This window comes from Pomacea canaliculata, linkage group LG4 (assembly GCF_003073045.1).
Source record: "Pomacea canaliculata isolate SZHN2017 linkage group LG4, ASM307304v1, whole genome shotgun sequence".
In the NCBI taxonomy this organism is placed as follows: Eukaryota; Metazoa; Mollusca; class Gastropoda; order Architaenioglossa; family Ampullariidae; genus Pomacea; species Pomacea canaliculata.
In genome coordinates, this window is record NC_037593.1 from 19,587,129 (window position 1) to 19,610,277 (window position 23,149).

The 23,149-nt window shown below is 38.0% G+C and overlaps 2 protein-coding genes across 2 annotated transcripts; one reads left to right on the forward strand and one right to left on the reverse strand.

Annotated features, from left to right (window-relative positions):
- Positions 1-1,672: 1,672 nt before the first annotated feature.
- Positions 1,673-4,502, reverse strand: LOC112562708 (Sjoegren syndrome/scleroderma autoantigen 1 homolog). The gene is made up of 5 exons (XM_025236130.1): positions 4,416-4,502; positions 4,230-4,287; positions 3,583-3,731; positions 2,339-2,423; positions 1,673-2,141 (listed from the first exon to the last, which is right to left on the reverse strand). The coding sequence occupies exons 2-5, from the start codon at positions 4,231-4,233 to the stop codon at positions 1,804-1,806; spliced, it is 576 nt and encodes a 191-aa protein (XP_025091915.1). The 5' UTR covers positions 4,234-4,287; positions 4,416-4,502; the 3' UTR covers positions 1,673-1,803.
- A 140-nt stretch (positions 4,503-4,642) lies between these two features.
- Positions 4,643-19,464, forward strand: LOC112562707 (nuclear pore complex protein Nup133-like). Its single transcript, XM_025236129.1, is given in 35 exon segments — positions 4,643-4,843; positions 5,170-5,294; positions 5,692-5,789; positions 6,057-6,281; positions 6,571-6,636; positions 6,766-6,876; positions 7,321-7,437; positions 7,809-7,868; positions 7,979-8,040; positions 8,284-8,351; positions 8,816-8,895; positions 9,241-9,343; positions 9,608-9,673; positions 10,050-10,131; positions 10,556-10,601; positions 10,956-11,060; positions 11,293-11,458; positions 11,592-11,698; positions 12,202-12,308; positions 12,562-12,661; positions 12,900-13,019; positions 13,216-13,362; positions 13,884-14,031; positions 14,034-14,096; positions 14,758-14,891; positions 15,079-15,118; positions 15,646-15,770; positions 16,050-16,109; positions 16,280-16,352; positions 16,691-16,752; positions 17,026-17,082; positions 17,271-17,351; positions 17,687-17,760; positions 18,065-18,150; positions 18,965-19,464. Coding segments are annotated over 35 exon segments (3,390 nt in total). The 5' UTR covers positions 4,643-4,715; the 3' UTR covers positions 19,063-19,464.
- Positions 19,465-23,149: the final 3,685 nt, after the last annotated feature.

Below are 23,149 nucleotides of genomic sequence, written 5' to 3' on the forward strand. Positions count from 1 at the left end.
TTAAACTTGTCAAAGTGCAAGATTTAAAAAGACGCCAAAACAAGTTTTTTTGCAGTCAATAAACCAGGGGTGTCCAACCTATGGTCATAATTCTGGCATAACCGCCATGTTCTGGACCGCGAGATTTTACACCATGTCCAGTGCGGCCCTCGGAGGAAAAAAAGGTAGGGCACAACTGCAAAAAACTTTATTCTTTCATCAGTGAGCGACAGAGACATTGAGAGGAAAAGCACGGCAGAAAATGAGACGAGTACTAATGAACTTGCTGAAGGCCTTTATGGACATTCTCTGCGGGCTTTCTAATTAAAGAATGCGATTGTACCCAACGCCCTAGCATTAAGCGAGATCATATTAATCCTGAGGTTACAGGAGCCTCATTATTGCCTCGCAGAACTGCAGATTGCCTTGCATACATTAAATGAAATATGCAGGACTTATTTGTATTACAAAACAAAATAATGCCCACATTAGATAATCTCCACAACTAGAGCTATGTTCTAGTCACAGCAAATTCGTGAGGTCTAGATCTACTACTCTTGTCCAGCACTAAACCACTGTTTTCTTCTATGTCTCATTCTTTTCATTTACGGTCGTAGTACAACTGTATTAATAGTTTAGTTTGTACAAGAACAACACGTTGCTATTATTTCATTTACAGTAAGAAAAAAGCACCCCACTGTTAGTGGGATTTTACCTACCCACCACCAACCTCCTCTCCTTTTCAATAAGGGTGTCGTTGGTCAGAAAACTTGTAAAGACATTAAGAAGCTATGACTTTAAAGGATTCTAAGTATACAAATTGATAATTCAATTCACAGATGCACCCAGAGATGGTAATAATAATAAATGCAAAATTTGCAAAGCGCATACTCACACTCCTAAGGACCATGCTCTTAGCTTAAGAAGAATGAAACATGGACAGCATACGAGGGACAGGGAAACAAACAAATAACATACGAACTATAAAAGAATAAACAACCGTACTAAACAAAGAAAAAATCAAATACAGAAAAAGAGGAACCAAATAACAAGAACAAGAGCTGAGAGTAACATGATATTGTAAAAGGGTGTGAGAAAGGACTAGCATTATGGGAATTATGTTGTTAGGAGTAATATTTATGGAAGAGGTGTGTTTTTCAGATGACAAAGCTTTGCATCAGGATTTGCATCACTTTTCAAGTTCAGGCTACAAACTAGCTGATTATTACCCCAGTTATCACAAAGATATTCATAAACATAAGATAATGTCATTAGTCCCTGCATGTTTAAAAGTTACAGTAGCATGAACATTCTTTAACATCTTTCACTTTTTTCCTACATCACTTCCCACAACAGAACACCAAAATACACATAAAACAGAGCTATAGTAAAGAAAAAAAGAAAATTTATTAAAAACCGATTTAAAAAAAATTAATTTTCTCTGTCAAATTAAATACCATGCTTGGCTACAAGCACATAAATAAAAGGGGACATAAATCATGCTTGACAACTTTTAAGAAAAACAGTGGCGAACTGGCATTTCCTCTGCAAATTTTAACTTTGAGTATTTCAGATGGATCTTCGCCCTCCAACATAAAAGTTCCATCGTGCATGCCTATGCCCTTTCTTATGACTATGAGATTCACTACCATGTTATGTATGTGAAGCTGATGTCAAAATAAAAGATAACCAATAGTCATGGTGCAATGGTTTAATAGATTTCAGCCTTCATTTATTCTGATATGATGGTAGCTCATTTCAAAGCGCTTACACCTTAGTCTTTAGACCAAAGGCCCAAACTAGCCAAGTATGTGCACTCAAGACTCAAAACGCTGCTTTCAGGCTTGTTACTGCCTCTGCACAGCTCCTGATTAGATGACACAGTTGTATGCTTTGTTCAACATTATGGGAGTGCTTGAGCTCATGTACTGACCAGTCCAACTTTTCAATCACTTCAGTGATATACTTCTGGCCGCCAGCATCCACTGCTTTCAATTCTCTGGATACAAAGCTTGCTTGAGGCAAAATTGATGTGGCGTTGGTACAAACATTAACAGTTTCTAAGCAAGGAACAGCAACTCTTGAAGATGGAATCGTGGTGGATGTGACAGATGCCATTTGATGTTCTCTAGCTTGTGCCATGGCTGCTGCTTCATTTGTTACTGCACAGAATCAGATGTTTGAGATTAGCATCTTGGTTTTCACTGTCTCAGATTGTGTTTCAGTTAATACAACATCTGAAGAATTATAGGAATCTTACGGTGCATAAATGCTTATTCCCCAAACTGCATTGTAAACAAATGTATTATCACTTCATAGAAGAAAAGTATCAATTGATAGAAGAGAAATGCCTAAAAACCTGGATCATCTTTGTCAGCATCGCTGTCCAGCTCAGAGCAAGCAACACAATACAGTGTACCTTCTCTGGACTGCAGCAAAATTGTCTGCATAAACACAAAATAAAAAATGTATAAAGAGTGTTAAAAGGACAAACAAGGCAAAAGGAAACTGTTTAGAATGTCATAAAGAGTTTGATCATTTTGAATCTCATTCATTTTCATGTCTGTTTATATGCAAAAAGGTACAAGGTTATGTAGAGTATTGAATTTAATAAGGCTCTTTTTGAGACATTTCGTCTGCTGCAAAGAAATCTTGTTCTGCATCATGAGACCTTATGATGTCTGTGGGTGGCTGCTTACTAAACGAAATAGAGACCTATGCCAAGAAAGTGCGCTGCACCCGATTGCTGAATAAAGGGTGGAGGGGACTCATAGTTTTCATATGACAGAAACTTGAGCATACTTTTGAAAAACATACTTCTTACATAATGAACATATTAACAAGTACCTATACAAATTATATTAAATCTTCTGTGCAGTTAGAATCATAACAGCTATAATATTTTGACTGGAAAAGTTGAATTTGAAGAACATTTATTCGAGATGACTTCAGGTGTTTGTGAAGCTACTTTGTGTTGTTGGACAAGAAAAAGCATGGTTTTTAAAAGTAAGCATCATGAATCTATACCCTCTTGCTTCTTCAGGTTATATGTTACCAGATAAAAAATTCAAGAGTAAATAAAAATGGCGTTCCCATACAACAGAGTACAGTGCTTGTGCAGTGAAGTCAGCTGATCCACTGTCTTCTCAATGATAAATCATTTTGGAATGTTTGCACACTTATTCCATAACTATGTTTTCCTGTGCATTTAACATCACAATGGTTTCCATATCTGCACATGGGCTTTCAAAATTTGATATTTTTGGGGGCAACATGCATAAGCCATGATGCCACCAGCAATGACATCACACACAACTTCAGGCTCTAATGGAGATTTTAACAAAAGAAGAATTTATTTTTATTTAATTTCTTGAGATTCGTGTTTCTCTTTGCAATTTCTTGTTTAGGACATTAATAAATATATAAAAGAATTCTTCTGAATGGGATAGGTATTAACAATCAGGTAGGTACTAAGTGTACTAAGCTTTTCTAATTCTAACTTATAAAGTCAAATGCAACCACTAGATTAAGGAGCAGAATGATCTTGTGAAGAAATTCAAGAAACTACTGAAAAAATACAATTATCAAAGTTTAGCTACATACACCACATTCTTGGCAGCTGTTTGCCAGCATTTTATATCCTTTGAGAAGATAGTCTCCCATCAGCTTGGAGATCTTATCTGACCGATCACGTCTAGCTTGCAGTAGCTTCCTCTCTGCATCTGATGGTGGTTCCCATTCATGGTCTGAATCTGTACATTCAAAAATTTATGTGCAGAGAAAGATTCTATGGTGTGAAAGCAGATAGGACTGATAACGTGTTGTTTTGTAATAGTAAATATGGCATATCTACACGATTTTTGTAAATCTGATCAGATCATTTCTCCATATCAAAATATATGTTACATCTACTCTACGTTTTTTATCAATTTGCACATATCTATCTTGCATTTAAAGTACAACACAACGTCCCATGTCTCCTAACTCGAACCATTTGTGGAGTAGGGTGGTGGCTAATAATAGTAATGAGTACATTTGTATAGCATGTTTCTCCAGCATCTGCCAGACTCAAGGCGATTTACAATCCATTTAAGAAAAGCCTGTAAAATGACAGGAGTGTACAGTTAGATTAGGATATTTCATTAAATGACCGAAACTGAACGACAACCATTTGGTTCTACTTATTTAGAAATAAGCTCCTCAGTTACCATCGACATCATACACCAAAATGTTATATGCATCATACATACCCATGACGTTCGCGTCGTGTAGTGGTTTGCCCACTGACCAAGTGAGGTAATTTTCAGCCTGAGGAAATGTAAATGAAGTTTTCCATCTTTATATTAGAAATATGTGTATACAAACCAAAATATAATCTGAAATATAATTGTAGTTTTAAAATAAAAATATTCACTTCGCAAAAACAGAAATTTTACCAAATTGTGCTGTAAAGAATATCCTAACACTCGTTTTGTCTGCAACTGAGGGAGTAAGCATTAGCTTATATTGAGTGATAAAACAGTCCAATTTTTTAAAACTTTAACTAATTTTAGGTTTGAATTAAAGTCCTAATCTTTAAAATTACATATCTTAATAGTATACATGTAATAAGTTGTCATCTTGAGTAATTTATAATGGAAACAATTGTATAATTAGTTGGGGAGACAAACCGGAAGCATGCTCGGCTTATTGGCGCGAGTAAAGGAACTTGGATAGTTCGAAGAGTTTGTGTTAAAATGTTTTCTCCAGCCCCAAAAGGATCTTCTTCTCGACTAAAAGCATCACCATTTACACCATCATTTAAAGGAACACCTAATAAGAGGGCATCTTCCATTTTCAGTCCTCGTCGAGTGAAGGATCGAAGGTCGATATTTTGCAGTCTTATTTTATTTAATAAGTCCACCTTTCGCTTGCCCAGTTTCATTTTCAGGCTCTGACATCATGTTTCCTAAATTTCAACATAACTCATCAAATATCCACATTCAGTTTGACAGCTGTCATTAACACATACCATTTAATGGCAAAGATGGTTGTTTATGGGAACAAAGATCGTTAAGAACGATGTAACATAAATCGTGAAACCGACAAAATTAAAAACAAGCTAAATCTTACCTTACCCGTTCTCCTAACCCTATTTCGATCAGTTTTGTAAGAGTTATGGTGTCTTCTGTGTTTTATTACATTTTCCAGATTACAAGCTGGCAATCGATCCCTTCAGTTATCTCAGATTCTCGATGACACATCACATCACAAGGTGGAAAGCTTTGGCCTTCCTTTACCAGTTCTGATCACGGAGGCATTGACATTAACAGATCGTAAGGTTTTTTTGTTTGTTTTTATTGTAATTAAACGAAGGCATTTCCCCTTTAAGCATTTTTTTAAAAAAAAGTCTTAGTCTGGTTTTAGAAAGTGGAAAATGTAGATCTTTAAGTGTCACTTGCTGTGCAATGTACCTTTTCTTCAGTTTATTCAGTTAAAACTATGAACCATTGAAACCCAGCCTTTTTCAGAGCATACATACATCAGTCACATCTCATTATTCACAATAGCAGTGTGTGTTTTGCTTGCCTAATGTATTTTTTATTTACTCTTACTGATAAATATCACACAACATTTTCAGTTGTTGGGTATTGTAATAACTGCTGTGAACTCTATGTCATTCTGGATGATGCTGTACCATTCACATGCAGATAATTTTTCATTTGCTTGTAGGTTCTACACAGGTGACAGTGAATATAGATCCAAGTGGATGGGCCTGGCTGGTGGGTGGACGTAAATTGTTTGTGTGGCGGTACAAAACCACTGGCAGGGTAAGAGCAACTTTTTTCCTGCAAAAACATCAGAACTGATGTGCCTAACGTAGTTTGATTATATGTTGATATTAGCTTTAAAAGAAATTAAGACTAAAATTATTTTGTAAGGACAGAAAAAAGGATACGATGTTTTCTTTTATTTGAAATTATAAATGGTAATTTTGTTTTATGAAAGTAGGTGTTGAAGCATATTGGCAAGTAAAACAAGGATGAGAAATGAAATGTGTTATGCTTTATGGCTTTCTTGTTCTTTGTTTACTGTAGGGCTTCCAGTGCAAAGAACTGACTCTGCCTCCCAGTGACCTTGCTCACAGCGCAGCACGTGTGTGTGTGCTGGCTGGGAAAAGTGACAGTAACCCTACAGCATGTATAGCTGTCTCACCAGAAGGTGTGGTTCGTTATTGGCCTAATATAGCTTATGAGGCTTCAACAGCAGAAATCAGCGCTGAGCTTAAGGGAGAAGAGTGTGCCAGCGTTGTCAACTTTCAGGTTACGTTGCCTGTTTATTTATTTATTTTTGTTTTGTTTTTATGTTAGTTTTGTTGAACACATAATACTTGGCTAGTGGCTAGATGTTTAGTCTTTTTTTTTTATAAACAGATCTATATTTTCTGTGGCACATGTTCATATTTGCTGAGTTTATATTTTCAGTTCACTCATTTTTCTGTTGCATAAAATGCTTAAAATATTTTACAACAGTTGGTTCTTCCCCTTCCTCACTCTTTATCTCACCAAGCTGCTGCATATGTGTTTCACTGTCTGAACTTCTCTTTTGTAGCCCTTTGGTTGCCTCCTGGCCACAACTACAAGTTCTTTGTTGCTGCTCATGCCATCCTTTGGTCAGGTTAGCAAGTACTTTCAAAAATAAATCTAGTTTGTGTAATTGTTAGCTATTTAGATTTGAAGCCACTCACCTAAAATAAAAGCAACAAAATTTCCAGTAGTACCCATCTTTTTCGTATTTGCTGTACAGAATGCCATCACATGCAGTGCATTAAAAACATCACAAGGCATGTTTTCTGGCATTGGACGCCGTATGTCTTCATTCATCTTTGGTGCATCCCCTGCTCAGACATCAGGCGCAGTGAGTGATGACACTTTGCTGATTGCACGTTTTAATTTGTTCGGCATTTCTCTTTTACGAGTTTGTTTGTTGGTTTTTTTTAAAGTTTTTCTTGCTTGTTTGGTTTCCTTTTCAGGCACTTTAAGGGTTTTTTTTTTTAATGTCAGTGCCCCCAATAATGATCACATTGTGCTTTTGCTTATTTTGGGGTCCTGATGTAATTTTTTTGTTCTTTGCATGTATTTAAATTTTCCTGTCTTATTTTTTCTCCTTGTTACACCAGTAATTGCAGAAAATAAAATGTGATTGTTTGTAGTATTTTCTAATAATAAATGCATTTTTAAAATCTTTTGAAGCCTAACAGATTCTACACTGAAAGCATTGAAGAGAAGAGAGGACAAGACTATTTTTATTTAGTATTTATTAATTTAGATTTAAATGCAGATATCCTCTGTCTTCCTCTAGCCCTTGCAGGCCATTGTCGCTGGTGAATATGATGAAGAAGACGGAGCACGACCATTCTATGTGCTGTCAGATGCACACTTGCAAAAGTGGCGCATGTCTTTGCAGTACCCAGAGAAGGTGAGACTACAAAACAGTAATGGAGGCATGTTGCACAAAAAAAAAACCTTTTCATGTGAAGTAAGATTAGTATGCTGAATCAGTTCTTACCAGACATTTTAGAGATACAACATTTGCATCACATTATAAATAATGCATTAAATTCCATTAAAAGTTTTAAAAAAATCTTACAAATTTACTTAAAAATGTGAAAGTTTTGTTTCCCGTGAGTTTATTGTTTTAAAGTTAAATATAAAAAAGGTTATTCATGAGATGGTATTTACTAAAACTATTCTTAGTACCAGCTAATTATATTATGTTGTAGTCTGTTCCAAAAGACTATGAACTAGCTTTGTGTCTTGCTCACTCCCAATAACTTATCATATTTTCAGATTCTGTACCAAGCTGATATTGTCCGTTTGTTTAGAGATGCTTTGGCCCGAAAAGTGTGGGTGAGTATAATAGTATAAATGGAAAATGTCTGTTGAATGCTGTAATTGTTATTCTCTTACCTTACCCCTTTTCTTGAATCTTTGATGATTTTTTTCCTTGTTATCAACAGGACCAGGATTCAGTTCAACTTCCCCAATTAAATGTCTGGTTATTGGACATGCAACTTGTAAAGTGAGTTGTATTTGTGCTTCTTTATCAGATATAACAGTCTTGCTTAGAAATGAAAATATATCTCAATGGTGTTTTATTGCAAATTGGTTCTCTCCAAAGATTTTAAATGACCGTGAAATACACTTTTTGTAAAATACATTTGAAAAGTCAAGATAAAGCCTAGAAGTAAACTTAATGAGTTGCAAGAATAGTTTTTTTTTTTTCCTCACAGAAGATGTATTATGTGTAAACTTTTGTTGGCAGTGATGGAGTAATGGTTCTTGGTGCTGGTGTCAACTTGGAAGCCAGTTTAGTCTTGTACTATGCTTTGGGTATGAATAAACAATCAATAGTGTAGTTAAATAACCTCTTTTCTGTCTCGTTGTATGGTAAATGTATATCTTGATATCTTAGAAATGCTAGGGGTTTTTTTTTCTTCTTCCTGTCTTCATATGTGTTGTTCAAAAGCAGCCCCTGCCCCAAAACTTAGTATTGAAATGTAAAAAAGTTGAAAATTGTCAGTTTATGTTGGTAATCAAAATGCAGCAATTCCATAATTCTGGGTTTAGTATCTTATTTTGAATCTGTGTTTGAAATGGAGTTTCTGTATACAGGTAAACATGTGTGCATGGTTTTTACTTAATATACATGGAACTAATTTTTTTCTGTTTTAGTATTAGCAAAAGATTGGTTAAAATTACTTCAGAGATCTGTCTCTTATTGTAACTAATGCAAGAAATGTCTTCTTGAAGCTTGAGGAATCTAAGGCATTTAAATTTTCACTTCTGTCTTTTAGCAACTTTACAGACAGCTGGTGACCAACAACCAGTTCAACTTGAGAAGTTAATCATGCTGGGTCATACAGAAAAATATGAGGTATTTATTGTGACATAGATTTTAAGTTATTTGATCCACATGATACTTATGTAATGAGGAGATAAGAGTCAATGTTTTTTTTTTTATGGCTGAAGTTCCTAGTTAAATTAAGGCAGCGAAAAAAAAATGGATAGGAAGATACTTGTCCGGCCAGATAGCAGCAATTAGACAAACACAATCAGTAGGATAGCCTACACTGCCTGTGCTTTTCACCTTCCTCCTCTGGGTTGAACTTTTTTTTTTTCTGCCATAGGCAAAAGTCTGGTCTTCAACACATGTTGCAATGATTGCTGGTCCTTTTGAATGCATGCTTAATTTTTTTTTCTGCTGCACCGTGTGTAACAGGAGCAGAGAGAAGAGGAGTTACTGAAGTATGGTTTACTAGTCCCTAGCACATTCTCTTCAGAAGCTTTTGTCTATGGATCTCGAGTTATCTTCATGGTTTCCAGTAAGAAATGACATACTTATAAATCATTTACTGCAGATATTTTTTAAAGATGGCCTTTTCCCTTTTAAACTCTGAATCTGTGATGAAATTGTGTCATGGTGACCCATTTGCAAATTTGATATGTAAAGTAACTAAACTTAAGGTTTTGTAACTGCATATATGCACAGTGAATCTTTTGATCTTCTTTCAGATGATTGCGCATGATTTTTTCCTATTGCTAAATGTGCCTATTTTAAATTTAACCCTAACCCTGATCTCATTTAGTTAATGACAGCCAGCTATCGGACAGAATGGATCTGCAGTCTCCATCAGACCAACTTATAGGAGCAGGTATGTCCACAAATTATCAGACAAATTTACTGTGGAAAACTTCAGCACATGCTGAGAAGTGAAAAGAGCAACTACAGTCTGCGATAGTGCATCTTTGTATTTTAAGTATGTAGTGTCAAATTGCCTAATTTTCTTTAAAACCATTGACAAATTTTTGGTGAAGAAAACTGACATGCTCAAATAAAAAAAAAACGTTTTTCCCAATGTTTTGTGACTTTAAAAGCTCTGTTTAGCTGTAGTGTGGGATTGATTCTATTGGGATTAGTTGAAATATTTCTTTGGTTTTGATTATTGGCTTTTGTCCTTATCTAAAGAAAGATTTTGGTGTTTAATGGCTAGCTGATGGTTTGTCTTTCACCATATCTTCTGTTTCCAGGCACTTGTGATGGCCATGCTTTGTTTTTCTCCAACAATTATGGCATGTTGTGCATCACACCACAGCAAGCAGTAGAAACTAGGTATATGCATTACAGTTCACCCTCCTACCATCCATGCTGTTATACCCATTTATTCTTCATTTTCCCATCTTTGCCTTTTCTTCCACCTCATGTCATTCCTAATTACACCTCACCCTTTAAGAAGTACAGGCAACTTGATTTCTATTTTTAATTGTGACTGTTCTTCTTGTTCCTATTCGCCCCCAGTGGAGCATAGGGCCGCAAATTGTGACTGTACTGTTATTAAAATAAAAGTGAGCACTCCTAAACGTTAGTAAAAACCTTTAGATTTGAAGGAACATTTGTATACCATGCCTTTTTGTCTTCAGTTGCTAGACATTGCTTCTGATATTTTAAAAATAGCAGAATGTATTGAAATTTCTTGTCTTTTTCTACTAATGTTTTGCATGTTAAAAAAAAAAGTATTTGTTTCTGGTCCTCACAGTATCCTGGAAGAAATAGGTCAAGACAGTTTGCTGAGATCTGGAACAGTAAGTCAGTGGCACATTTTGTCATGGGCTTAATTTATATTTTTCTTTCATATTGTTTAGTTCCATCTTTCCAACATGGAGTGACACTGTTATTCTAAGCGTTAGTTAATTTTTGAGAACTAGCAATCTCTGTATCTGCTTATATTGATTTTAAAAACAAATGTTTCTATATCAGATGAGATGATCACAGCAAGATATGTTGATGTGGATTATTTTGTGAATTGAGCATAACAGATACACTCACCTTGCTGGAAAATCAGTGAAAAGAATTAAAACATTATCTCTGCCTTTCTATATATATATATCCATACAAACACACATATATAAAAATATACAATTTGTCCAATTTTTCAGTCTTTTATGGGCTTCAGCAAATCCCAAGCTCTTGAACTCAGTCAGTGTGAAGACAAGCTGTCCCGTCTAAAGGCCTGCTTTATTACATCATTGTCTGGAAATCAGGTATTGATCAGATTAATGCAGTCTTAAACTTGATTTGGAACACTCCCTTAACCAATTCTAGGTACTTCTGGTCCTTCAATATCTTTGCAGTGGGCACATTTGTTAAAACTTCAAACCCCTCATTTATGTTCTTTCACTTAAGAAGGGGAAATATGCATAAGAGAGATTCCTGTATATTGGTGTTGCTTTTAGCTTGGTGACTAAGTGTTAAAGTGTTTTGATGTCTGGCTAGGGAGAGGTTGAGAAGTTGCTGGGGGACTTGTTACCCCCTGCAGTGATGGAGTTATCAGTGAGTGAAACGGGCAGGGAAATCGACAAGCTGGTTGCTGCTCTTAGTTGTGATATCATCGATGATTATCCCACAGCTGACCCACGCTGGGCAGAAAGTATTAGGCAAGGTGAGTCAGCAGATTTGTCCAACAATTTCTTTTTTTGTAAGTGGCAACATGATGTACACTTAACTGGTTTTATTCTGTATTGCTGTTTGGAATAGACCACATTTCAGTGTTTTCTTTGCTTCATTTTGTGCAGAGGGAGGAACAACAAACTCTCTGATCATTGCCCAACAGCTACGGGACAAAGTGAAGGCGCATGACTACTTCCGGGCTTTTCTGAAAAAATATGGCCTCTGGAGTCAGGTAAACACGCAGAAATGTGCTCCAGCTTTCTTGTAATTTATTAATAATAAATTAAATTATAATTGATATACTGTCTGTTGTCTGTTGAGAACTGTGTATATCAGCTACTTATGGATGTTAATCTAAGTTACCGTGCACCCTCAGGATATGTCTTGTATCAGTTTGAGTTGTACGGCACCTGCCATCAGGTCTAGCAACAGTGTGGCAACAACATTAAACAGCAGTTGGGCAATAAAATCAAAGATGGTGCATAATTGGTAATCATTACAATTCAGTTGAATTATTTCATCAGCTTCTCTTTTGAGAAGCAGTTGATGACAAGCTCTGTGGCTGAATCAGAAGCCACACTTGGTCAAACAATTGCTGCGACTGTATGTAACAGATGCTGTCTCTGAGTAATCTGTATGCTGTTTTAGCAGTATGAAAATGCTGTTAACACTGGTCATATTTTAGCATGTGCCTTTTGTGAGACTAAAGGGCTTTTTAATTGTTAATTGTGCCAGTTGTCAGTAACACCTGTGAGAGATGGGTTGATGTCAACCTGTCTCCTGCTTTGCGAGCATGTAGAAAAGTTGGAAGCTGCTATCAACCTGCGGGAACAACGGCCTGAGTGAGTCTGAAATATGTTTAGAAACCTTGCAGATTGCTTACGAGAGAGTGTGAGGGAGAGTGAGACAGAACAATTAATTGTACATGTAATTGAGAAGGGTGCAGCACTGGGTGTGTACATTTAAGAGAAACACTGTGCTTGTGAGAGAGCTAGAGGGAGATGTAGTATGTATGAACTCTGAATATAACTCCATAAGGGCAAGATGATATTTGTTTTGCTTCAGCATTTTAATTTTTGGTTAAATGTTTTACAGGTACACCAAGATTGTTGATGTGTGCATCAGACAAGTGCTGAAACAAAGAGAAGGCCCTCATCCTTCTGGCCTAACACCACAAGATATCTTCTACAGAGAGGTGAGTTAATGCCCATAATTATCATGATTTTTCCTCAAACGTTTTGCTTGTACTTGCAAATGCCTAAAAACAGTGAGTTATTGTCAATATTTACAATTGTTTTTGCTGAAAAAGAATAAGCCTGAGAGTTTTTCCGAAAGAGAAAAGTTAGGTCTCTGGAAGATAAAAAGGAAAGTAGGAGGCTGGCATTAGGTGATGCAGCCTTTAAAAACTGAAAAGCTGAACTTCCCTGGTGCAGGTCTCCAAGGTGCAGGATATAGCAGTGGCGCTTCTACAGCATGAGATGGATGCCCTGGCATCAGGGTTGACCGCCAGGCAGAGCTCTCAGCTTGTGGTCAGCATCAACAGCATTCTGCAGGTGAGAAGAGTCTTGATTCCAAATACTCATGCTTGCCAACCTCTACCTGATCTTTATCTGTTTACTGTCATTTTTCTTTTTCATTTAAGCTCCCACAATGTATTCCACTTCCCAGTGCATTTCTTGATACATCCATGGCTCTTGCAGCCTCTTAATTCCTAGCATATGTGATGCTTATTATTTATTTATATTGCAGGGTATGGTGACTGCTGCCCTTGTGTATCGTCAGTCACATGCTGAGGTCTATCAAGGTCCAGAAGACGAGAACAGAATAATGCCAGAGTATGTGCCGTGGACATCAACGTCAGGAAGCAATGGTTTGCGTACCATCCTGTCCAAGCAGGTGTATATGCTAAATTTTTTTTATGGATTAAGTTTATAAGTCTACATTCAAAATTCATGACATGCATGGATCCAAGTTTTCCTTCTTGCAACAGAAATCCATTAGGGTTTTTTTTTCCCATCTTTTTTTATTGATGTAAGATATATTTACATAGATTCATGTTTGATCCTAATTTGAAAGTATGTGCATTTTTGTTTCCAGATATTTAGTTTGATCAAGAATGTATGAACATTACTGGTCATGATGTTGTTTATAAGGTTTTCATACTTGAGCTTTAACAGAAATTGTTTTTTCATTAGCAGCAATTCCTACAATAAATGAAACTAGAGTAGTTGGCCACCTTCCATGCCTTGCATTTCCACTTTTCACACTTTTTAGTTTTCAAGCATTGCACCAACCTATGTGCCACAAAAATCTGCTGTTAAATATATATGTATTTCCTTTTTCGTTTATTTATTTTGTTAAGACCTTTTAAAGTCTCCTTCTGCCCTTTTAGTGTAGAAATGTGGATCTTGTTTCAGGTCTCTGTTACTGTGGAAAGAGCCATTCCAGAGACCCAGGATGTAGAAACACGGGGCACTTTGTTCCAGCAGCTGCTGGATCTGGCTGATCTTCTCCTGGACGGCTACAGCAGTCAGCTGCAATCACTTCGCTGAGCCAGCAACAGTCAGAGCGTTATACACAACTTCTGCGAAAGTATGAAGATGAGCGGCGGAAGCTGGCTGAACCTCTGTGTAAGCGTTTCACCCTCTCCTCCATTCTTTTCCCTCCTCGGCCATTATAAGTAGTTGGTTTGCCACTGCAGAATTTACTTTTATAAGGTTCTGTTGAATTTGGATTGATGCTTAAAACCTGATATATGAAATGTTGGTCACCTTAGTTATGTTCGCTTGATTTAGACCCATGTTTACACATTATCAGATCGTATTCAGGGGATGATGGTGATGGATAATGATTAATGATGATGTCCATCAAAAGAACACATCAAAGTGGATTTTTTTTTCTTTTTTTTTTTTTTATTGATTGGGGTGGGAAGTGGGGAGAAATGTACACTTTACTGCAGAGCACCAATAACATAACAGCAAGAAGTAACTGCACCAAAACACTCTGAATACTAACATTATCAGTATTATCTATATATACATATAACAGAAATGTTTTTGAACATTCACATATATTAGTGCTTATATACATTATTTTGCGCAGTCCTCAAGATTAAAAAAAAATTGAAATAAGACAGCTGATCACTTTACAGATGAAGTGTGGATGGTATGGACAGTATTAAACAGTTCCATACTATTTTTCAGTTGTTTTATATCTAGCACTTCAGTCTTGGCGTATTTTCATTATTGGCTATTATCAAAATATGAGATGTTACTTTTGTAAACATTGCAGTGGAACATGAGCAGTATGACAGAGCAGCTTCCCTTGCAGAGAAGTACTTTGACTTTGATGTTCTCATCAGCGTGTGTGAAGCCACAGAAAACCAGGACAGACTACAGAGATACATCACACAGTTTGCTGACAGGGTGAGGGGAAGGGTGCACTGACAGGGTGATGAGTGTAAATGGGTGTGTGTGCAAGAGCCAGACTTGTCATATTGCTAGATTCAAGACATTTATATATGCTTTGGCATATCTGTTGATTTTTTGTTCAAATGTACCGTTTTATTTATTCATCTTTGTTAAACCAGTTTGTAAGCTTTTATGATTGCAGGGTTTCTCACAACACCTGTTCAACTGGTATCTGAAGGAAGGTAGGATAGACAGTTTTTTCCCAAACCATTAATTGCTAAAGAGAAAATCAGTGATCTGAAGCATTTAGTTGGGGCAGTGAAGAGGGCTTAAGTTGTATGTGGAAAAATAATAATTTTGGCTTAAAGTTTGTGCATATTTTATGTCATAGAGTGAAAGGGATTCATTAAATACAAGAACATCAATTATCACTTAATTTCATTTAAATAGAAGTTTACTAATGTCGTTGCTATCTCAAATTCATACTATAGCCTTTCTTCAGTCTTTAAAATTTCTGGGATTTTACTTAGAATAACTTTCATTTAATGTTTGCAGAGGAAAAAGTAAAATTACTGTTTAGGCAAGATCAAAGAGATTTGAGTGGTGGGAATAGAGGGGGAAGTAACTGGGACAGGATGTGCAGGGGAAGATAAACAGACCAGCAGGGCGTGGATTAGGGAAAATGACACCATCGATTTCCTTCCAATTTTTATTGTCATCTCCACAGTTCACCTTTATTCATTATTCTCTATTTTTCCTATATTCACAGGTAAGCGAAGCCAACTTCTTTCCCACCAGTTTGCTCATAATCCTGAGCTCAAGAGTTTTTTGGCTGCAGAAAACACGCGCTACCTCAGCTGGTTACATGAGATCAACACTGGAGACTTTCTAGCAGTGAGTTAATAGATAACTTGAAAGATTGTGCCAGGCTAGACAGACAAGTCAATTTTCAGAGTACTACCTAAAGCTTTAATCCAAGTATTTGTTTGTCATGTCTCTTGGAGATCTTGTGGGCACAGCATTAATCATGGGCAGTTATGGAAAAATAAAAGTTATGGAAACAACAAAATTGTGTTCCAAATCATTAAGACCTGTAGACTAGGAGTGGGGGGTGCTATTAGCCAATTCACCTTGAAGGAAATAAAAAACAATTGTACCATTCATTTGTTTCAGGCACATGAGACACTTGTGGATTTAGCAAGGAGTGAAAAAGTATTTCTAGCCAAGAAAAAGGTCAGTAGTTCTGCCATCATGCTATATTTTTGCTTGAGCATTCATGAGTATGTGCGTGTGTATGTACTTGAATAAGTATTGGAAACTCGTGTACCGTTAAGCACGTCATGCTTAGTGCACTGTGTGTAAAGTGTTAACTCAAGTGACCGGATTTTCTTTGTCATTTGCAGACTTTGCTGAGTTTGAGCAAACTGGCTGCTTTAGCAAGTGATCAGCAGGAGACTTTGGAGACTAATATTGAAGGTGTGCTAGTGATTTTCTTACAATTTTGGCAAAGCTAAGAGGTAGAATAGCACTTGCAAGGTTTTTTTTAGGTTTTTTTTTCCCAACCCCCTTAAACTTTATCAGCAGTTGTTGCCAATCTTTCATATAAAAGAGCTGTAGGATATATTCCATCAGCCCTAGATTCCATAAACCAGTTTCTTGTGGAGTATAGATTGTTAAATCCCATTCAGAACACCATTCACTTAAACCCTTATCAACATTATTCAGCCAGTCCTTATGTAGTCTGTATGAACCATTAGTATTCTTGACTGACACAAGGTTTATTGTAATGAAGTTTGCCATTAATTTCTTTCTAGCAATCAATGAGGAACTAAATTTAGTTCAGCTGCAGGAGACCCTGCCTTCTGAAGCTCTTGAGGTAAAAAGCATGATTGAAATGTGACACATGTTCTATGATATTTGAGATTTAAAAAAAAACCCACCATCCTTATACAAAATGTTATGGTTGAATGTCTTCAAAACAAATTCCAATGAACAGTTCAATTATCAGTTTCATGTTAAGTCTGGATTTTTATATTAAAAAACCTCTTCTCTTTAAAGAACAGAATGACTTTATTTTTAATTTTATTTTGCTTATTGTGTGTTTGTTGTTATATTTTATACTCTGTATTCTAATCAACATCTCTTCCAGAGTATTAGCATGGATCCTAAGAATATGAGAGTAATGACCCCTTCTGAACTGATAAGAGTGAGTTTCTTTTAGCTTATTTATTTTTTTTTTTAATGGTGTGTTTGTGGAATTGTGATGTAATTGTACCAACTAGATTACAATTTTGACATTTTCATGGAGTTCTTGATGTTTTAAGATACCGGTGTTTATCTATAAGGTAGATAATTGGCATAAATGACGACTTTTCAACATTTTGTCTTGTTTAGATGTATGCTGGGGACCTCAACATTTTTGCAACAGAAGTTGACTTCAAGAAAGCATTGGATCTTTTGCAGTATGTTGATAAGGTATGATACTTGAGGGCTGCATTACTGTTTTGTTGTTCACCCACCGTCTACCACCGCCAGTTCTGCTAACACTCAAAGTTGTTTAGGAATATGTGAAAGCTTATCTACCAAGCCCCTGTGTAGAAGAGCCTTAGTTGTTAACTTTAATTAAATATATTTGTACATCATAATGTAATAAAATGCTGTTAAATCTAATAATTCAGTATAGTGTGTGCAAACAAATTACTTTTTCTGAGTTTCTTTGTTTAAAAGATATATGAAACTTGTTGGAGAGGTTGCCTAGCTAAACCAAAAAAAAAAAGGTCAACAAATAAACTTACATTGTTCTATGTTAGAATGATTCTGCAGAGGACTTTGATGAACTGAAGTTATTCATCTGGTGTCAAGCGATATTGCGGGACAAAGACCGGTAAGACTTTCTTTGATAGTTTATATAGTATTTAAAGTAACGCTGTGAGATAGGCAATAAAAGGACTTTAATATCTCGAAAGGACATTAATTGAAGTCATATATAATAGTCAGGAACAGACAAATAAATTTGCATGCTAGCTGTTAAGCATCTCCTGTAATTTAAATAAATGCTAACTGAGAATGCAGATGACAGAGCATTGTAAACATGATCCTGATGATATAGTGGAAAAAGCACATTGAAACAATCCAACATTTTAGTTTTATTTAATGTTTGCTTATTAATTTCGTTTATTTCTTTTTAGGTGGACAGATGACACAGAAACAGATCCAGTCAAACTGCGGGATGACACAGTTTTTTTCAAGACTGTGGATCTTGCTTATACTGAAGGTATAGATTTCTGTGTGGGAAGTATTTTAAAACATTCACTTATCATGTATGCTATTCCAGTTCTTAAACATAACATCAGTATCAATGGCAAGTCTACAAGAGCTAGACATTATAGAGTTTTATGGATGGAAAAGTTTGAAATGATAAACAGTTATTGCGTGAACAACAGCAGAAGTGATAGAGAAAATGAGATTTTCCCTCTCTCATTGATTATATCAAATTAATTTGCACTGAGCTAGTTCCGGTGTTTGATGCTTAGTTGTATGCAGTTTATGATCTCTTCGGCCTCTGTAACATTTAGGTTCATTTCTGCAAATGTTGTTAATTAAGCACTTAACATTTTATACAATTCTATACACACAGTGTGTTCTTTGAAGCTAAATCAATAAATAAAACATTATCTTACATCTAGACCCTAAGTTCAAAGAATATTATGAAATATTTATATTTGTATCCACTGGCAAAATGTGTTGTACAGTACATAGTTAACATGGAGCAAATAATAGGTGATCTGTTTATCCTTCATGGAGAATTGAAAGTGTTCTCATCTCTGTAAGCAGACTCTAGACATCAGTATCAAAGGCTTGCCTCCTTTTTATGTCTTTAAAAAATGTTGATAACCCACCTACCCACAGAGATGCCCTTTAGTATTCTACTCCTTGTGAACTAATGTATAAATTTTGTCTTGGAATTTAAGTAAACAACGTAGTGATGTGTGCACAGATTGCTATTTGCGTCTTCTTATTAACTTGAATGCCAACGTTTGCAACAGATTCCTTCTTCAGTCATATGCTAATAATTATCTGACCAACAGGTGACGATCTGACTCAGCTTTTGCCACCAGTTGAGCAGATCCTGGAGCAGAGGAGCTGGGCAACCTACGACATGACACACATTTCCAGTTCTTGTTGAAAAGCAGCTATGAGCTCATACGAAATGTGCTACTTTCCAGCTGAACGGAATTGAATCATCTGCCAGAACTTAAGCAGACTGACATGCATTATTCCCAACCCCAGCCCTTAAAAAGAGAAAGCAAGTGGTTGTGAAAAAGCTAGTCTGTCCGTGGCTCAAACCATTATCTTTATGACAATGTTATATTTAAGACGTTGGATTGATACTACAAAAATTAATGCAAATTGCTAGAATGAAACTTATGTTGTTAAAACTGAATACTAAGTATGCTTGATATTTCATTGCAACTGACTGAATGAACTAATTAAGCTCGTATGTTGGGGAACATGATGAGTAAATGAGTTCGATGCACAGAACATATGGATTTCAATATTCCTGGAGAGTGACACAAATAAAGTTTGCTTGTCTGAAGTGACTTTAAAATTGTTTAAGTTTTTTTTTTTGTCAGATTGAAATGCTAAACCAAATATTGTAAACCAAGTGTGTGATGTTCCTAGCAAACTGGTCAGCTGCTAAGTGATTTCTGCTTCCAGCAGTTCACCTCATACAGATATTTGCTTCAGGCAGCACCTTAGATCCTCTAATGCGTGAAAGAACTTTTTTTTTTAAAAGATGTATTGCAGATTCAGAATGCCTGTACCTCACAATCATCTGCTTATAGCCACATAAGTGGTGCATGCAACAGTGACAGGTTGTACGTCAGCTGCAGCAGTACATAAGTCACATGTGCAGGTGATACATATTTGGATAGCTACCTACAGTCGTCGCCTGTTCTCAGGTGGAATACAGACCATTGTCGTGGCTCAAAGTCTGAAAGAATGTCTTTTTCACCAAAGGTAGGAATTCAAAGACAGTCAAAAGTTCACAGCCATCACATGGATGTTCTGGTGACTGTGTAGTGTACAAATTTGAACTTATGAAGAGCAGCCAGAAAGACTGGTATAGATGCCAGTGCTAATTTGGAGTCTCACATTGTCAGTGGGGCAGAGTGAACACTTGACGTTGCTTGTCAATGTGTACGCAAGTTATCTCGGCATATCTCATTTTCAGTTCATTGTGCTGACTAGCTTGCCATTTGTAGTACAGAGTGTCTTAGCTTTGGTACGTAGTGCTAGCGAGAGCATCTCAATTTTAGTACATAGTGGGAGCGTTTAGCTTCTAAACCACAAATCCTCGCTGATAGCTTTCAAAGCAACCCCCGTGTCGTCATCACCAGTCTGACCAATTTTCCAGCGCATCCCCTTTCGGCACGACATCTTTGTCTTGGCGGCGTGGGCCCAGCGTCTCACGAGCTTGCGCACTGCAAAACGGAAAGCACCTCCCTTGATGAAGAAGACGAAGAAGTTCATGGAGGAGCTGATGATGTCCAGGAGGTAGGTGATCTTGCAGTACAGCAGCACAAAGTAGTGCTCGCGCTGAAAGACAGCGAAGGAGGGGCAAAGCCGCTGCAGCAGAGGACCCAGTGCAAGTGGCAGCGCCAAGACCAGAAACAGGAATGAGTAGGTGATGACCGTCACGGACATCCTCTTCTCCAGCTGGAAAAAGGAGCGTGGCCTGGCAGGGGGAGGGACTCGTCGCCCCGCTTCTGCCGGGTCCCACCCGCTCTCTCAGAAGCCGATGATGGCTCGTTATTTGTCGTCGCTGAACTCGATTCAACCACAAAAGGCGAACAGGCGGCGCTGACGCTTTTTGAGTACCTGTGCAAGGAGACCACCAGGGCGACATTGGCCACTGTCATAGCGACGAGCGGAATGTGCTGGAAGAGGCACGTGCTGGCGATGGAGAGAGAGTCGACCAGAAGCCGATTGTCGAGGTACGACTGTGTGGGCAATGTATGACACCGTCTGGTTGGTACCTGCAACTGCAACCACTCCCACGTACACCTGGCGCTTGAGTAAGATATGGCCGTTGCTGAGGACGATGACTATCAGGACAATTGTTATAAGGGCACGCGGCCGCCGAAGGAAGCGGAACTGGAGTGTCCGGAAGGGCGAGGCGACCCGGAAGTATCTGTCGAGGTTCATGAAGGCCGTGGAGCTGACAATGGCCTGGCGCAAACAAAAGGCTATGAACTTGCCCGCGAGATAGAGATACATCAAAAATGTGGAATGTACGTGGGCGCAAAGGGCCTCGGAGATGACACAGTGGGTCACCAAGCATGTGAGGTAGGCCAGGTCGAAGCGGATGAGGTACGTCACGTAGGTGTTGGTGACGTTCGTTGGAAGGCCGCAAACACTTTTAGGGCGATGACGTTGGTGACGAAGCCGATGACCATGATGGGAAAGGAGATGCTGTAGATGATCTTGGAGAACGTCGTGTACGCTCTTTTTCCGACTAGGCCACCATCCGTGATGTTGATCCGCAGCTGTCGGCGGTAGGAAGTCTTGATCATCCACAGGCGACCACTGGCCAGGAATTTGTCGATGTCCGTGTCATCGAGAACGTCACCATTCGTCAGGACGTAGTCGGTGTCCGTAGTGGTGTCTGTGCTTGTGTCAACGCCGACGTCATCGTCGAGCCAGGTCAAGTCGTGGTCGCTGTTACTGCTGTTGTTGTTAGAGTTACTGTCTCTTTTCGAACAAAGACAGGTCTTTGGGTGGCAGCTATTGCCCAGAAGCCTAACGTCACCGGAAGTTACGGATTTCGAAGACTGCAAGCCTTCAGATGAGGTGCTGGTGACGCTGGGCGTCGTGTCAGAGGTAGAAGTGCCATCCCAAGAATCATTGCAGCTTCCCACCGAGGATGGTGTTTCTGCGCGGTGTCTGCTTTAAAATAAAACAAAAGAAAGCAATTTCCTGTAGACTGTAGAGACAGTGGTTGGTAATGTAAACAAAAACGTCTGAAAGGGGTCAGGGTTCATTAGCCACGAAAACAAGAAGTAATCTGCGTTGACGTCACTGTAGGTAAATGTCCAGTCCTCAGTGATCATCGTCCGTCTCTCCTGAGTGATAAATAAGTTTTCTTTTTACCTGCTATTCTCTGTGTGCGGCGACTCGTGTCCTCTAACTCCCTCTGTGGGAGTTGTCGCTGTTGTTTGTTGCTCGCTGGTATTTCTGGCCAACGACTGACCCGAGCTCCTCCCTGACTTGCTGACCGATCTCCTGGTCGTCCATGTGCCTTCTGTCGACTTTGGTCTTGGAAGTTTTTCGGATGAAAAAGCGTGTTCTGTATTGGCTATGCCTTGCCCAGGCAAGGTGCTATCTTGTACGGACATAGCCTTCACCATAGCAACCACCAAAAGAAAGAGCGCCGGCGTATAAGATTGTTTTGATAGTCGTAGGAGCTTAGTCATCATGGGAATCTCCTAGTTGGTCAACAGCGATGTCTTTTGTCAGAGTCTGTAAAAAGTAGTGTGAGAAGCTACAAATTATTGCCATCTGTCATCGGCTCCTTATATCTAGAAATCTAAGTCCATGTAAGTGTTATTCAGCAATGTTAAAAGGGGGAAAACTTTGAAATCTGTGTGCACGTCGTGGATAGAAAACATTTTATACCCGCTCTTAAACACAGAAAGCTTAGTATTCGTCAATCTTGCCGGACTATGCACATTTATCTGTCAATATTTTCGCGCCATGTCAACGGCTCTGGTGGCAAGTGAGGTCTAAGGATGTGTCAGGCAGCGAATCTGAAAACATATGAAAAAAATAAAGATTTTACCTCGTTCAGGAAGGGATGGCTAGGAATTTTGCTGGCTTATCAAAAACTGAGCAGTCATACAAAAAGACAAGACTAAAGTTATAGGACTAGTCTGCTCATTACAGTGTACAGCTATCTTTCCCAAAAATAAAATCACGTTAACAAACTATATCGTCCAAACCAGGGATGCCCAACCTACAGCCCGCGGGCCATATCCGGCCCGCGACGCGGTGCCGTCCGGCCCGCGAAGCTTCTGCCCACAGTATAGGAAATCGGCATGTTAGTAATAAAAATTTAAAAAAAAACGAAAAAAAGGGGAAGAAGAAGTATATATCCCTACGTAGGGGCGTCTCTCAATCTTTCGATGGATTTCATTCTTGATTTTCGTCTTGGGCGGAAACCAGTGTTTGAGAACGAGGGACGCCGCATTCCACAGGGGATTAGTGATCTT

Excerpts from the sequence above, each read along its gene's own strand:
- LOC112562708 (XM_025236130.1), bottom strand. Across the intron at positions 2,424-3,582 it reads ACAGCTGCCAAGAATGTGGT|ACAATTTTGCTGCAGTCCAG; the intron begins GTATGTAGCTAA and ends GTGTTTATGCAG. Across the intron at positions 2,142-2,338 it reads TGCTGACAAAGATGATCCAG|TAACAAATGAAGCAGCAGCC; the intron begins GTTTTTAGGCAT and ends GATTCTGTGCAG.